Source organism: Drosophila hydei, unplaced genomic scaffold (genome assembly GCF_003285905.1).
Source record: "Drosophila hydei strain 15085-1641.00,03,60 unplaced genomic scaffold, DhydRS2 tig00008144-arrow-arrow-pilon, whole genome shotgun sequence".
Classification (NCBI taxonomy): Eukaryota; Metazoa; Arthropoda; class Insecta; order Diptera; family Drosophilidae; genus Drosophila; species Drosophila hydei.
This window is the reverse complement of record NW_022045849.1, coordinates 650733-663998: the sequence shown is the minus strand read 5'-3', so window position 1 is coordinate 663998 and position 13266 is coordinate 650733. Positions and strand designations below refer to the sequence as shown.

The following is a 13266-nucleotide window of genomic DNA, read 5'->3' as shown; positions in this document are numbered from 1 at the left end:
ATTTAATCACATCAATAATATCAACAATACCAATAATTAATAATTTGCTGTTAGCTGTAAAAGAATTGAATATTTGTGTTTGTTGTGCATAGAAAAGTTGTTTTAATGCCTCCGCCACGTGCTTTCCATAGAGCCGGAGCACATGTCTGGGTTACATTTTAAAACGCGTAACAGTCCGTCTCAAAAGACGTCCCTGCGTTGGGGCGACTGCTGCCCAGGTGCAAACTGTGAAGACTTTTTCGTGTTTCCTATTTATTGATCAGCTTTTTTTATCGTTAAGCGCTGTCGTTTGTTCCGTCTGTGATCCGTAAACTAGCAAAAAGAAGCAAAAAAGGTTAATAAAACTTTTGTTTAGGAAATGTTGCATAAGTCAAGGCGCATTTGATTGGCGCGCGCATTTGCCGTCGTTAAAACCAGCCAAAGACGCGCGGGGCCCTCACTCGCCATACACATAACTTAACGCCTCTGCTTTGAACTTGGCACACACACACACACACTTACACACACGTACACTGAAAGGTCTTACCATAGCAAAGGTGAGTTCAATTGCCTGAAAATATAAATGCATTGGAATATGCGCAGTGATGGCGAGCTGCTCTCATTTGCTATCTCTCTCTCTCTCTCTCTCTTTCTCTCTGTCACACTCAGTGAGTGCTTTCCATTTGGAAGCGCCAGCCATGTTGTTGTTGCTATTGCTTAATTACCGTTTGTTTTGTGAATGAAGCTTTGCTTAACTGTTTATCAGAAACAGAGCGAGTGTGTGTTGGGGAATATTGCTTATATGAAAGCACATGTAACAGACAGCTTATATATGTATATACATATAGGAATGTATATTATTGATCGTACATGAATATATATACATTTCTTGTGAGTTATTATATGTGGTATATTATTTCTTTTAAATATTTACTTCCTTCTCGAAGACTATAAAAACTAGATATATGAAAATTATTTTCTGAACTATTTACATAATAAAAGATGTTTTTTGTTGTTTACCTGCTCTTTAAGTCCATTGTCATTACAAAAATATGTATGTATATAGAGTATTTGATAGTCTTTCCCTTTTCATTTTGAGCTACAGTCACTTATAGATATAGATATTTATCCAATTGACCAACTGCAACTAATTGACACCTGCAATTTAGCACTATTAAATGCTTGACTACCTTAATGTCGTTCCCTTGCAACAAGGTCCGTTAATATTGCGCGTATTGCTAATGTTGTAGTTAATTGGACACCATTAACAAGGACAGCGGGCGCTGAATCAAAGGCCATTAGAGAATGCCAGGATAGCTCGAAGGGCCGAGGTTTATCCTTGTGCAAAGGTCAGGTGCGGGAGGTTGTCCCTGACCTTGCCAAATGGGGCGGCGAAGGGGCGTTCTGTGCAGCGGTTTCATATTTAATTCTGCGTGCTGCACAGAAAATTAATTTATTAAAAAGAATAAGCAACTAAATCTTATCTGTGGTGCAAAGCCATAAAATACCCTTAATGGAAGTTCGCTGTATGTATACATACAGTAGCTATACATATAAGTTTATAAATAGATGCGTGTATTTAAATATGTGTAATTGCATACGTACACATACAAACATGCAGTTAGTCAGTCATAACTAATCAGCGATTGCTTTTGTGCACAGCTTCTTCATTCTTCTCTGCCGACATCACTTTAATACAGTCAACAAGAGTTTGTGAATTCTATTTGTTTCACTCGCACACACGTATATGCATACGCACATATAGTCAATCGTCTTTAGGCAGCCATTTCCTTTGTGCATGGCTGTCTACATTCTTCAGTCCTGCCTTAACTCTTCATGCAAGAAGAGCTTGATCAGTGTTTACAGTATCTGCCTTTGCTCACAAGCGCATATATGTGTATGCGTACATACATGCACATTGTCATTCCTATCTAGTCGGCCATTGCTTTTATGCAAAGCTTTCTAAACTCTTCATTCCTATTCGCGACTGGGAAGAGCTTGATCAGTATTCATATTACTTGTCTTGTTCTCGCACACATATAAATTCGTATATTCGCCCATGAGTCTTTGGTAGATTAGAATCTTAGAATATTTCAATTCAAACATATAAATATGCTACTGTTCTTAAGAAACATTCTCAATTCTAACCTCATTATTTTTAATAAGCTTTAAGGTTAGACCCAACGTATAAGTATTAAGTGACAAGAAGGAGAGGTTACTCTGCTACTAAGCTCAAGGACAAAAGATAACGCAACAGTATGATTAACATAGCCGGCGTGGTGAGCATTGTGCTCTTCTATCTGCTCATCCTGGTCGTTGGCATTTGGGCCGGGCGTAAGAAACAGTCGGGCAATGATTCCGAAGAGGAGGTTATGCTGGCTGGCCGTTCCATTGGCCTCTTTGTTGGCATCTTCACCATGACAGGTGAACTTTAATCTCTGACTATACTTATTTATATATCTCTATATCGTAATATCTATCTATTTCTATAGCCACATGGGTGGGTGGCGGCTACATCAATGGCACTGCGGAAGCGATCTATACCTCGGGCTTGGTTTGGTGCCAGGCGCCGTTTGGCTATGCACTCAGCCTCGTGTTTGGTAAGCCTTGGAATATTCTTTAGCTTAATTGAGCACGCTTAGGTCAGACTAGTAAGACTCCAGCTTAAGAGATAAATAGATTCTCAAAAAGTAAACATAAATATTGAATATTTCATTTTTCCGGATATGTGCTATTCCTCCAGCTAATTTAATATTTAAATTCCTACCTTAGGTGGCATCTTCTTTGCTAATCCCATGCGCAAACAGGGTTACATCACCATGTTGGATCCGTTGCAGGATTCGTTTGGTGAGCGCATGGGCGGCCTGTTGTTCCTGCCCGCACTTTGTGGCGAGGTGTTCTGGGCAGCTGGCATTTTGGCTGCGCTGGGTGCCACATTGTCAGTCATCATAGACATGGATCATCGCACCTCGGTGATACTATCGTCGGGCATAGCCATATTTTATACGCTCTTTGGCGGACTCTACTCGGTGGCGTACACAGATGTCATACAGCTGTTCTGCATCTTCATCGGACTGTGGATGTGCATTCCATTCGCCTGGACCAACGAGCATGTGCGCAGTCTAAGCGACATGGATGTGGATTGGATTGGACATGTGGAACCGAAACAGCGCTGGTTCTACATTGACTATGGCTTGCTCCTCATCTTTGGTGGCATACCCTGGCAGGTGTACTTTCAGCGTGTGCTCTCCAGCAAGACAGCGGGCAGAGCACAGCTGCTCTCCTATGTAGCAGCTGCCGGCTGCATACTGATGGCCATTCCGCCAGTGCTAATTGGTGCCATAGCCAAGGCAACTCGTGAGTTCGATTGGAGCTTAGCCTAATCTTAGTCTAATCTTATCTTTGCTTGTGTAGCCTGGAATGAGACGGAGTACAAGGGTCCATATCCACTGACTGTAGATGAGACCAGCATGATTTTGCCTATGGTGCTGCAATATTTAACGCCCGATTTCGTGTCCTTCTTTGGCTTGGGCGCTGTCTCTGCAGCTGTGATGTCCTCAGCCGATTCGTCCGTCTTGTCGGCTGCGTCGATGTTCGCACGCAATGTTTACAAATTGATTTTCCGTCAGAAGGCATCCGAAATGGAAATCATTTGGGTAATGCGCGTCGCCATCATAGTCGTGGGCATTCTGGCCACAATCATGGCCCTAACCATACCCTCCATCTATGGCTTATGGTAAGTTCGTTGACTTTGATTGATGTCTCATTTAGTTAAGTGCTCTCACCTCTCTGGCTTTCAGGTCCATGTGCTCAGACTTGGTTTACGTTATTCTGTTCCCACAACTGCTGATGGTGGTGCACTTTAAGAAGCATTGCAATACTTATGGCAGCCTAGCGGCCTACATAATTGCGCTCTTCATTCGACTATCAGGCGGAGAGGCCATCTTGGGTATGCCAGCTCTCATACACTACCCGGGCTATGACGAAGAGACAAACACGCAACTGTTTCCCTTCCGCACCATGGCCATGCTGATCAGCCTGTTTACGCTCATCTTTGTCTCCTGGTGGACCAAGTAAGTCCAAGCTTTGTCCGAGTGGCTATTGCTAAGCTTTTCTCTCTTGCTAGGATGATGTTTGAATCGGGCAAGTTGCCGCCCAGCTATGATTACTTTCGGTGTGTGGTCAACATACCGGAGGATGTGCAGCGCGTGGGCGATCCTTCGGAGTCTGGGGAGCAGCTGTCTGTCATGGCGGGTCCGTTGGCGCGCTCCTATGGCGCAGCCACTATGGCGGGCAAAGATGAGCGCAATGGACGCATAAATCCAGCTCTCGAGTCTGATGATGATTTGCCTGTAGCCGAGGCGAAGCGTCTCAATCAACAGACAGCGCAAACTCAGGTGCAGAAAATGCTCGATTCAGCTACTGGGAAAGCGGGCGGCGCCGGCGGCGGCGGTGGCGGCGGGGGCGGTCTAAGAGAGGGCATGGCCATGCCCAATGCTGAACAGGATAATACAGCTTTCTGAGCGGCCGACTGCAACCCCCAACGGTTCCGTAACTTTTAGTACTAAAACACCCACTAACTAGTTGCTGCAAGTATCTATTTAGTTTAAGCTTTTTAGTACACATTCAGCATATACATATATTATGAAGGATATATATGTGCATCCAGTTATACACAATTATATATGTATATGATGTATCTTCAGACACACAAGTGCTCAGGTATAAAGTGCAGACAAATGTTATATTCATTTTGCCACAGTTTTTGTATAGTTTCTGTCTAACGGTAAAAACTCTATTTGATATTTTCTATTTAGTTTTGCTGTTGTGTTTTAAGCTGGCCTTGAGAGTAGAGTAAATGGAGTTTATAGAGCAATTGAAGCATAAACTATGTATAAATGTTTTAGAAGATCGATAAATCGATAAAAACCAAACCAAACCAAAACATATCAACTTTATTCTAAACTACTTTCGATTCAGTTCGTGTGTTAAGCTGAATTTAAATATCGATGAATACTAAGAAACCTATCGATGCTTGAACTATTTTGTATTAGATTTTGCTTTTGAGTTTTAAGCAGAGTAAAAAGAGTTTATATACAATGTTATAGAATATTTATAAACATCGATCGATAAATGAACTAAACATATCGATCCTTCAACTATTTTATCCTTTTATCGATTATGTTATGTTTGCGTTTTAAGCTGATTTTAAGTAGAGTAAATGGAATTTATATATAATGTTAGAGGCGATCGATATATATCGATCGATAAAAAACACACAAATACATATCAATGTCAAACAAGAAAAAAACTGAAAGTAACTGTAAACATATCAAATGCATTTCACATATGCAAACGAAATGCATTCAAATACGTATTATTCAGTAGAGTTAAAAAGGAAAAAAAACGCGAAGAACTGCAAATGAACAGTATACATACCTATATAAGTATATATATATATATATATATATATATATATATATATATATATGTATGTATGTATGTATATATATATTCCTAGTCAGGTTCATTTGTTTATGTAAATTAATTGGCAAATTTAAAAGATCCTATGAAATATCGTTTAGGTGCATATTATGTGAACCATGAATCATGTGTCCTTCCACAAGCAAAGAGAATCCAACTAGCAGAATGAGTAAAAGTAAGAAGTAAAGCATGTCAACTGAAGAATACTTACCTATATATAAGAATATAGACAACAAGAAAGAATTTTAAGCTGCTCTCAAAGAGCGAACACAAAATGCTATGAACAAAGAATCTATTAGAGATACCATATATGAACGCAGTTATATACATACACGTAAAACACGATTATATATATGCATATGTATATGAAATTATATTCTAATTTATTTTGTTAAACTTTCAATTCCATTGAGAATGCTGGCAAGGGGTATTCTGATTTTGTAGAATTAATAATTGAAACATAAATTCAGAAGTTACTGTAATAAATACACAGAGTTTGAGCATTGATGGATTTGTATACCTACTCACATTCGCTGAAGCATTGAAACGGAAAAAACGTACTTATTTCGATGAAAATTTCACCCAAATCGTACAACTACAACACAGGTTCAATTAGTCAATTTCTTAAAGTTTAGGGAGCTAAACGTTTCTAAGTGTATTTAAATAACCAAAAATGATTAAAAAACTAGCTCTGAAAAGGGTATCTGATAGTCGTGCACAGACAACTAGATCACTTCCTGACTTTTTCTTCAGTTTTCTTGTTAAAGTTTCTGCTCCATTTCAAAGGAAGTTTTTTAATATATATAATTATATATATGTGTATATGTAATTCGATAAATACTAAATACCTTAAATGTTGACTGCTTTTTGATTGAAACTTTTACATAAGCATAAAGTCCATAATTGATATATGAAAAACTAAAACTAACTAAATATGATATATGATATATGAAATATGGTATATGGTCTATGGTATATGGTATATATATATCTGTTTTCGCTGTTGTTGATTGTTATTTGACTATTTTGATTATTATCTCTGAGTGTTTCCTTTTGCTAAATAATAGTTAAAGCTCACAGTTGATGTTATGCAAGTTGTGTTGGGATAACCCTTTAGCGAGTCGTTAATGGAAACTGCGAAACCTGAGAAAAGATGTTTGAGTTTCAAGTTTTCACTCTCTCACTCACTCATTGTAACTGTCTGTATATAAGTAATGTAACTAACATAACAAAACAAAACATAAAAAAACCACCAACTATTTTATGATGAAAGATGGAAGATTAACTAAGGGTACTTCATAGACAGTTGATTAGTTTGGGGCTTTACTTACGTTCACCTATTGTTGTCTAATCAATTGATGTATACATACTTACATATATACTTATTAGTGGCATATTATAAACTATGTTAAATAATTATACATATATATATATTGAGATGAGTTTATTATATACAAACATATATATTATATATAAAAGAATAATGAAAGTCGAAAATCGAAAATACATATCAATGTTTAAAGCATAGCAAAGCGAGAGAATAATAAATAAAAAGTAATTATTTAATAAATAAACAAATATATACGAGTATTTATATACATGAGTATAGTTTATATATATATTAAAATGGTTTCCCTGTTGCTGCAAATGTCGTGTAATTATTTATTCTATTTCGAAAAAAAAAACCAAAAAGAGAAAAAGCTAACTGTATTTATTTATTTATTTATTTAGCCCATATAAAGTACAGCTTGTGTAATAACAACAAACAGACAAAGAGCTGCCTAATGACAATTTAAAACAATGGAGTCGTATTATCGTAAGCGGAAATTTCCCATCATCAAAAATGCAGTCTTCATGTAAGTGCGGGGGTGGGCGAGGGGCTTCAAGTTAAAGAGCAAATGGCAATTGGAGCTGCTGCTGTTGCTGCTGCTGTGGCTGTTGCTGGCTGTTAACAATGATCCACAACCAACGAAATTACACAGCACTTGGAGCTCGAAGCAGAAGATCACAGATCACATCAAGCAGATCAGCTGCTGCTGCTGGCGACAATAGCCTGGTAATGGAGACTAGTTGCTAAAGCCTATGTGTCTGTGTGAGTTATTGCTCAGCTGTTTAGAAGTAGATTTGTTCACTAATTCGCGCAGAAAAATTACACAAAAACTATTTAGCGTTTTATTTTTCAACTGAAAAGTTATTGAAAATAAGAATCTTATGAAATATTTCAGTTAAAAAATGACTTATAAGTAATTAACTATAACTTATAAGTAATTAACTTATAAATAATTAACTATAATTAGCCGAAGTCTCTGGGGAAAGTGGCGTGGCGCGGCGGCAAGGTGTCTGCAGTGTAAACAGCATGGAGCGGAGGTGGACCTGACTTCAGCACGTAGCTTGTGCCTTACTCAATTTTTATTTATTTTCGAATAGATCAGCTGGCGACAAAGGCTTTGTAAACGAGAATGAGAAGAGGAGAGAAGTGAAGCCTAAAAAGAAGAGACAGTAACATGTGTTCAACTGTATGTGTGTGTACGTAGTTGTGGATGTGCTGTGCGAGCAAGCTGTTAGCCTAGCCTAATGGAAAAAGGGGGGTGAGTTTTTGGTCACATATAGAGAGTTGAAGAGCGAGAGAGAGAGAGAGAGAGAGAGAGTTTGCTTGTGCAAATTTTCTAAAAATGAACTAACTTCGCAGTGAACAATGTATATTTTGTATTTAATATGATAGCTGAATAAATTTATGTATACAACTTAATAAAAACAAAAACAAAGTTAAGAGATCATTTGAATTGAATTAGATATCAATGGTCAATAATTCTGATTTTGTAGTCAATTGACCGCGTAAGTTATTGAAGATGGTGAGCCGTAGTGGTAAGTTGATTGCAGTATAGATAGAAGTAAAAACAAGTTCGAGTGCAACACAAGTTGTTCAGAATTAAATTGTTTATCAATAATTGCAGCAAGCTAAGCCGTAAGCTGAAATTCAGTGGAGTCACTGGCTACTTCCAGTGTTGCCGCAGCGCAGTCGAAAGATGACATGCAAGATAAGTCCAAGGGGGGTATGGGGAAAGCGTCAGGTCGGGTTCGACTACAGCACAGGTTGAGTGTAAAGTAATGAAGCGCGTTGCGTCAATATTTTTAATAAATTAATTTTATCTCTCAGTAGATGGAAGCATTTTTGTTGATTCGCCCTAAGGTCGCAAGGTCAAGGTTAACAAATGAAAAATACCATTTGGCGCTTTTGGCTTTTGAAATGAAATACTTTAGGAATTCAGTTTCGACTTCAGAGCAAGTCATGTACAAGATTTTATTTATTTGTTTTATAAATTAAAAGCTCAGTCACGTTTTCAAATAGTCCCAATCACATTACACAAAAGATGATTAATTTTGAATCGCCTTTCGTCCGACTAAATTATATTTCATTACTGTGTAACATTAGCTTCAGCTGAGTTCATTATGCTGTTGCACTTGGGCAATTAACTTGTAAACTTAATTAGATACAAAGCCGCAACAAAGCGGTTGCTGCTGTGGGCCGCTCATCACAAGTTCATAGCTGGCTTCGCACAAGAATTGCCCTCTAATTGATGTTGCTGCTGTTGTGGATGTTGCTGTCGCGTATGTTGTGGCTGCTGCTGCTGCTGCTGCTGCTGCTGCGCTGCAGTTGCTGGCAGCTAAATATCCGGTATTTTTCTTGAAATTTGCATAGCAATCGCCAAAGTTGTTTGGCTTTGGGAGCCTTCAACTGTCATTGCAGTTGGCCGTTAGCTGGCCAATTAGCAGAGCGGAAGAATTTCACGAATGTCATGTCCACGAGCGAGCGGAAGTAATTGTGAGATCTCACTCAAGAAGCTACATTTTCTATACAGAATACAAACAGCGAGAGCTGATATAGGAAATGGGTAGTCATTAGCTTTGATCTCTTTAGTTCCCGATAAGCTTCAATATAAGCTCATCGATACTTATCGATAGAACTGATCGGTTTCGCATATCGACAGTTATCAATCAACAGTTGTCAACGCTGAGAATCAATGGACAAAGCAGATAGACTTAAAGGTCGATCGATCGATATTTATCGGAAATCTTTTTTTTTAGTGTCAGATTAACTTCCTTCCGCAACATACTCCATTTGTAAGTCCAATACAATCAGATAGTTTCTTTTAGAAATATATTTCTCTTCTTCTTTATTTAGACAACCATTACGTATTAGGTCTAAAGCATATTATAACTAAAATTGGGTTCGTACAACGGGGTCGAGTTTTTTTGTTTTTTTTTGTTTTTTTTTTTTTTTCAAAATGCGAATAATTTACAATTGGGTTCTAATTTTCTAGAGCAGCAAATGAATTTTGATGATAGCCGAATTCTGGATGAGGGGGATGGGGGCACGAGTATTCTAAGGCACTGGAACGACGGAGGTGTTACCCAATACTCTAGCTCTACTTGCGGTAGGTATAGCCACCATTGGAGCTGTAGCCCTGCTGGATGGTATCCGGGACTTGGCTGGGCGCTGAGTAGGAGTAGCCTGAGTCATGCGAGGGTCCACTGGGAATGCTGTCGCCATTGGGTGCGCCGTAGCTGCTCGAGGGTGCTGTAGGTGCGTTATAGGAGGACGAGGGACCTGTCGAGTAGCTACCGCTGCTGCTGCTGCTGCTGCTGCTGCTGGAAGAAGAAGATGACGAGGAGAACGATGAGCCGCCATGAGAACTGAAGCTGCCCGCCGATTGGGAGCTCGATGGTGCACCATAGGAGCTAGAGGGCGCGGCAGGATAGGGACCTCCGCCTGCACTTGGGGCCGAATATGAGCTGGATGGAGCTGAAGCCGGCGCTCCATATGAGCTAGAGGGAGCCGCTGGATAGGAACCACCACTGTTGGCACCTGGGCTGGGTGCAGAGTAAGAGCTTGAGGGTCCGGAACTGGGAGCACCATACGAGCTGGATGGAGCTGATGGATAGGGTCCTCCGCTGTTGGCACTTAGACTAGGAGCCGAGTAGGAGCTAGACGGGCCACTGCTGGGCGCTCCATATGAGCTGGACGGAGCTGATGGGTAGGATCCTCCGCTGTTGGCACTTGGGCTCGGTGCCGAGTAGGAGCTGGATGGGCTGGAGCTGGGAGCTCCATACGAGCTGGAAGGAGCTGATGGATAGGGTCCTCCACTGTTTGCGCTTGGGCTAGGAGCAGAGTAGGAGCTGGACGGGCGGCTGCTGGGGGCTCCATATGAGCTGGAAGGCGCTGAGGGATAAGGTCCACCACTGTTCGATCCTGGACTAGGTGCTGAGTAGGAGCTTGAAGGAGCCTGTTTCGGTGCACCATACGAAGAAGACGGAGCTGAAGGGTAGGGTCCACCACTGTTCGCACTAGGACTGGGTGCAGAGTAGGAGCTGGAAGGAGCTGAAGCGGGTGCGCCATATGAGCTAGAGGGAGCAGCTGGGTAGGAGCCACCGCTGTTAGCTCCAGGGCTGGGTGCAGAGTAAGAACTCGACGGCCCGGAGCTGGGTGCTCCATATGAACTTGAGGGGGCTGAAGGATAGGGTCCTCCGCTGCTGGCTGCGGGACTGGGAGCCGAGTAGGAGCTGGATGGTGCAGAGGCATAGGAGCCACTGCTGCTGGATCCTGAGCTGGGTGCCAAGTATGAGTTGGAGGGAGCTGCTGGGTAGGAGCCACCACTGTTTGCTGAGGGACTTGGCGCCGAGTAGGAGCTTGATGGAGCAGCAGGTGCACCATAGGAGCTGGAGGGAGCTGCCGGATAAGGTCCACCAGCGTTTGAGCCTGGGCTAGGAGCCGAGTAGGAGCTGGAAGGCCCTGAGCTGGGTGCTCCGTATGAGTTGGAAGGAGCTGCCGGATAAGATCCGCCAATGTTGGCGCTGGGGCTGGGTGCTGAGTAGGAGCTGGACGGAGCAGGCGCACCATATGATCTGGATGGCGCTGCGGGGTACGAACCACCACTGTTGGCACTTGGGCTGGGCGCGGAATACGATGAGGAAGGCGCGCTGAATGATGAGGACGATGAGTGGGAGCTGCTGCTGCTGCTCGGGGCACCGTAGCTGGAAGAAGGTGGCGATATGGGATGGAAGGAGCTGGAGCTTGAAGGCGCGCCATATGATGTCGAAGGTGGTGCAGGTGCCGCTGGTCCAGAGGTGTAGCCGCTGCTGCCCAGAACCTGAGTCTTGGATGGAGCGCCATAGTTGGTCGAGGGAGCAGAGGGCAAGGGCAGGAAGCTGCTCACGCTGGGTGCTCCATAGCTGGAGGATGGACGAGATGGTGCGCCATAGCTGCTGGAAGGCGACTTGGGTGGGCCGTACCTGGAGGCAGGTGGTGCTGGTGGTGCGGGTGCGCCATAGCTTTGCGATGGAGGCGATGCCTTGGGTGGACCGTAGCTCGACGAGGGACGACGTGATTGCTGCTTCCGCGGTGGTGGTGGGCCATATGTGCGTGCTGGTGGTGCACCATAGCTAGAGGACGGTGGTGGTGCTGGTCGAGACGGTGCGCCGTAGCTGGAAGAGGGCTGTGGGGCTGGTCGAGCTGGTGCACCATACGAACTGGATGGACGGTGGGCGGGTGCCGGATATGGTCCGCCAGAGGAGCCGCCTGGGGGAGCTGAGTAGCTGCTGGACGGAGCTGGACGCGAATTGAACGAAGGTGCCGGACCCGAAGCGGGTGGCAAATAGGAGCTGGCCGGCGGTGCGCCATACTTGGAGGAGGGTCTACCACCCGACGACGAGGACGGAGGCAGATACGCATTGTTCAGCGGTGGCTCAGCTGCCACCAGAGCGACGAAGGCAACGGCCACGGCGACGACTCCAAAAAGCTGCACAAATCGCAAAAAAAAAGTGAATTTGCGCGAAATAAACGAGGAAATTAGTTTTCTGTGGCAATGTGTTTTGCAATGGGTTTCGGGGAGGAGGCGGGGCATGGCTTACCACTGCGTATGAGGAGCTCATCTTGGGGCGTCTCAATAGCGAATTGACCAGGCTAAAAGACAACAAATAAAAACAGAAATCAGACCAAAAGAAAGTTAACTGTTTGCGTGGAAAGTCGATTACGCTAATGTTGCATAAGTTTTTCCTCTTCTTTTTCTTCTTCGGGCTTATGATGCGAGAAATGACTTCAGAGCGAAATGAACAGTGAGCGATAGGGGTCAATCAAGAGGCCTCATTAATCTTCGCAGCCAACACGCTGTCAATGCCAAGAACAAAGCAACAAGAGCAGTTGCTAAAATCAACTAGCCATGAACAAGTCAGACGTAGTTGGCTGAGAGGAAACTGGACGGAAGTTCGACTTGCTCTGCAAGAGTTTTCTGATTCTCTCGGAAGAATCCAGTCCTGCTGCTGATCAGGTATTTGGCCCAACGATCAAGGACTCCTTGACTTAGAAGCAGCTGCTCAAGATCTCTCTGATTTAAGGTGCAAGGTGCTGCCCAAGGGGAAGCTAAGCCGGCCGACCGAGAAGCTTGTCAAGAACTAAGAGATCTAGAAACAAAATGGAAGTTGGCCTAGATGAAGGTGGCCAAAAGTTTGAGTTGGCCAAGAACTCTCTGGCCAACTAGCCGATACGGAAGTTGGCTAAGCTAAGCTCTCGGGCCAAGAAGTCAAGAACTCTGTGGCCAAGCAACTGAGCCGCATCGCCACAAATCCAACCCGAGCTGTGCGGCTTTAACATACGTAATTGGCTTTTTGTTGAAGAATCAAAATATGACACACACTCACACACACACACCCAAACACACACACACAGTATAAAGTGAAACTTTTCTTTTATGAATCAAATGCAGAGGGCTAAGGGCATTTGCTTATTTTAGCCAGGCTTTGCCATAT

At 42.9% G+C, this 13266-nt stretch overlaps 2 protein-coding genes across 2 annotated transcripts; one reads left to right on the top strand and one right to left on the bottom strand.

Moving 5' to 3' along the window:
* Window positions 1–2237: 2237 nt before the first annotated feature.
* Window positions 2238–4998, top strand: LOC111598086 (high-affinity choline transporter 1). Its single transcript, XM_030225807.1, has 6 exons — window positions 2238–2403; window positions 2472–2579; window positions 2752–3336; window positions 3394–3715; window positions 3780–4052; window positions 4106–4998. The coding sequence occupies exons 1-6, from the start codon at window positions 2238–2240 to the stop codon at window positions 4500–4502; spliced, it is 1851 nt and encodes a 616-aa protein (XP_030081667.1). The 3' UTR covers window positions 4503–4998.
* A 4892-nt stretch (window positions 4999–9890) lies between these two features.
* Window positions 9891–12393, bottom strand: LOC111598089 (pro-resilin). The gene is made up of 2 exons (XM_023313138.2): window positions 12373–12393; window positions 9891–12260 (listed from the first exon to the last, which is right to left on the bottom strand). Exons 1-2 carry the CDS (start codon window positions 12391–12393, stop codon window positions 9891–9893), a joined length of 2391 nt encoding a protein of 796 aa, XP_023168906.2.
* Between the last annotated feature and the right edge of the window lie 873 nt (window positions 12394–13266).

Excerpts from the sequence above, each read along its gene's own strand:
- LOC111598086 (XM_030225807.1), top strand. The coding sequence starts at position 2,238 with ATGATTAACATAGCCGGCGTGGTGAGCATTGTGCTCTTCTATCTGCTC. Across the intron at positions 3,716-3,779 it reads CCCTCCATCTATGGCTTATG|GTCCATGTGCTCAGACTTGG; the intron begins GTAAGTTCGTTG and ends TCTGGCTTTCAG. Across the intron at positions 4,053-4,105 it reads TTTGTCTCCTGGTGGACCAA|GATGATGTTTGAATCGGGCA; the intron begins GTAAGTCCAAGC and ends CTCTCTTGCTAG.
- LOC111598089 (XM_023313138.2), bottom strand. The coding sequence starts at position 12,393 with ATGAGCTCCTCATACGCAGTG. Across the intron at positions 12,261-12,372 it reads TGAGCTCCTCATACGCAGTG|CTTTTTGGAGTCGTCGCCGT; the intron begins GTAAGCCATGCC and ends CGATTTGTGCAG.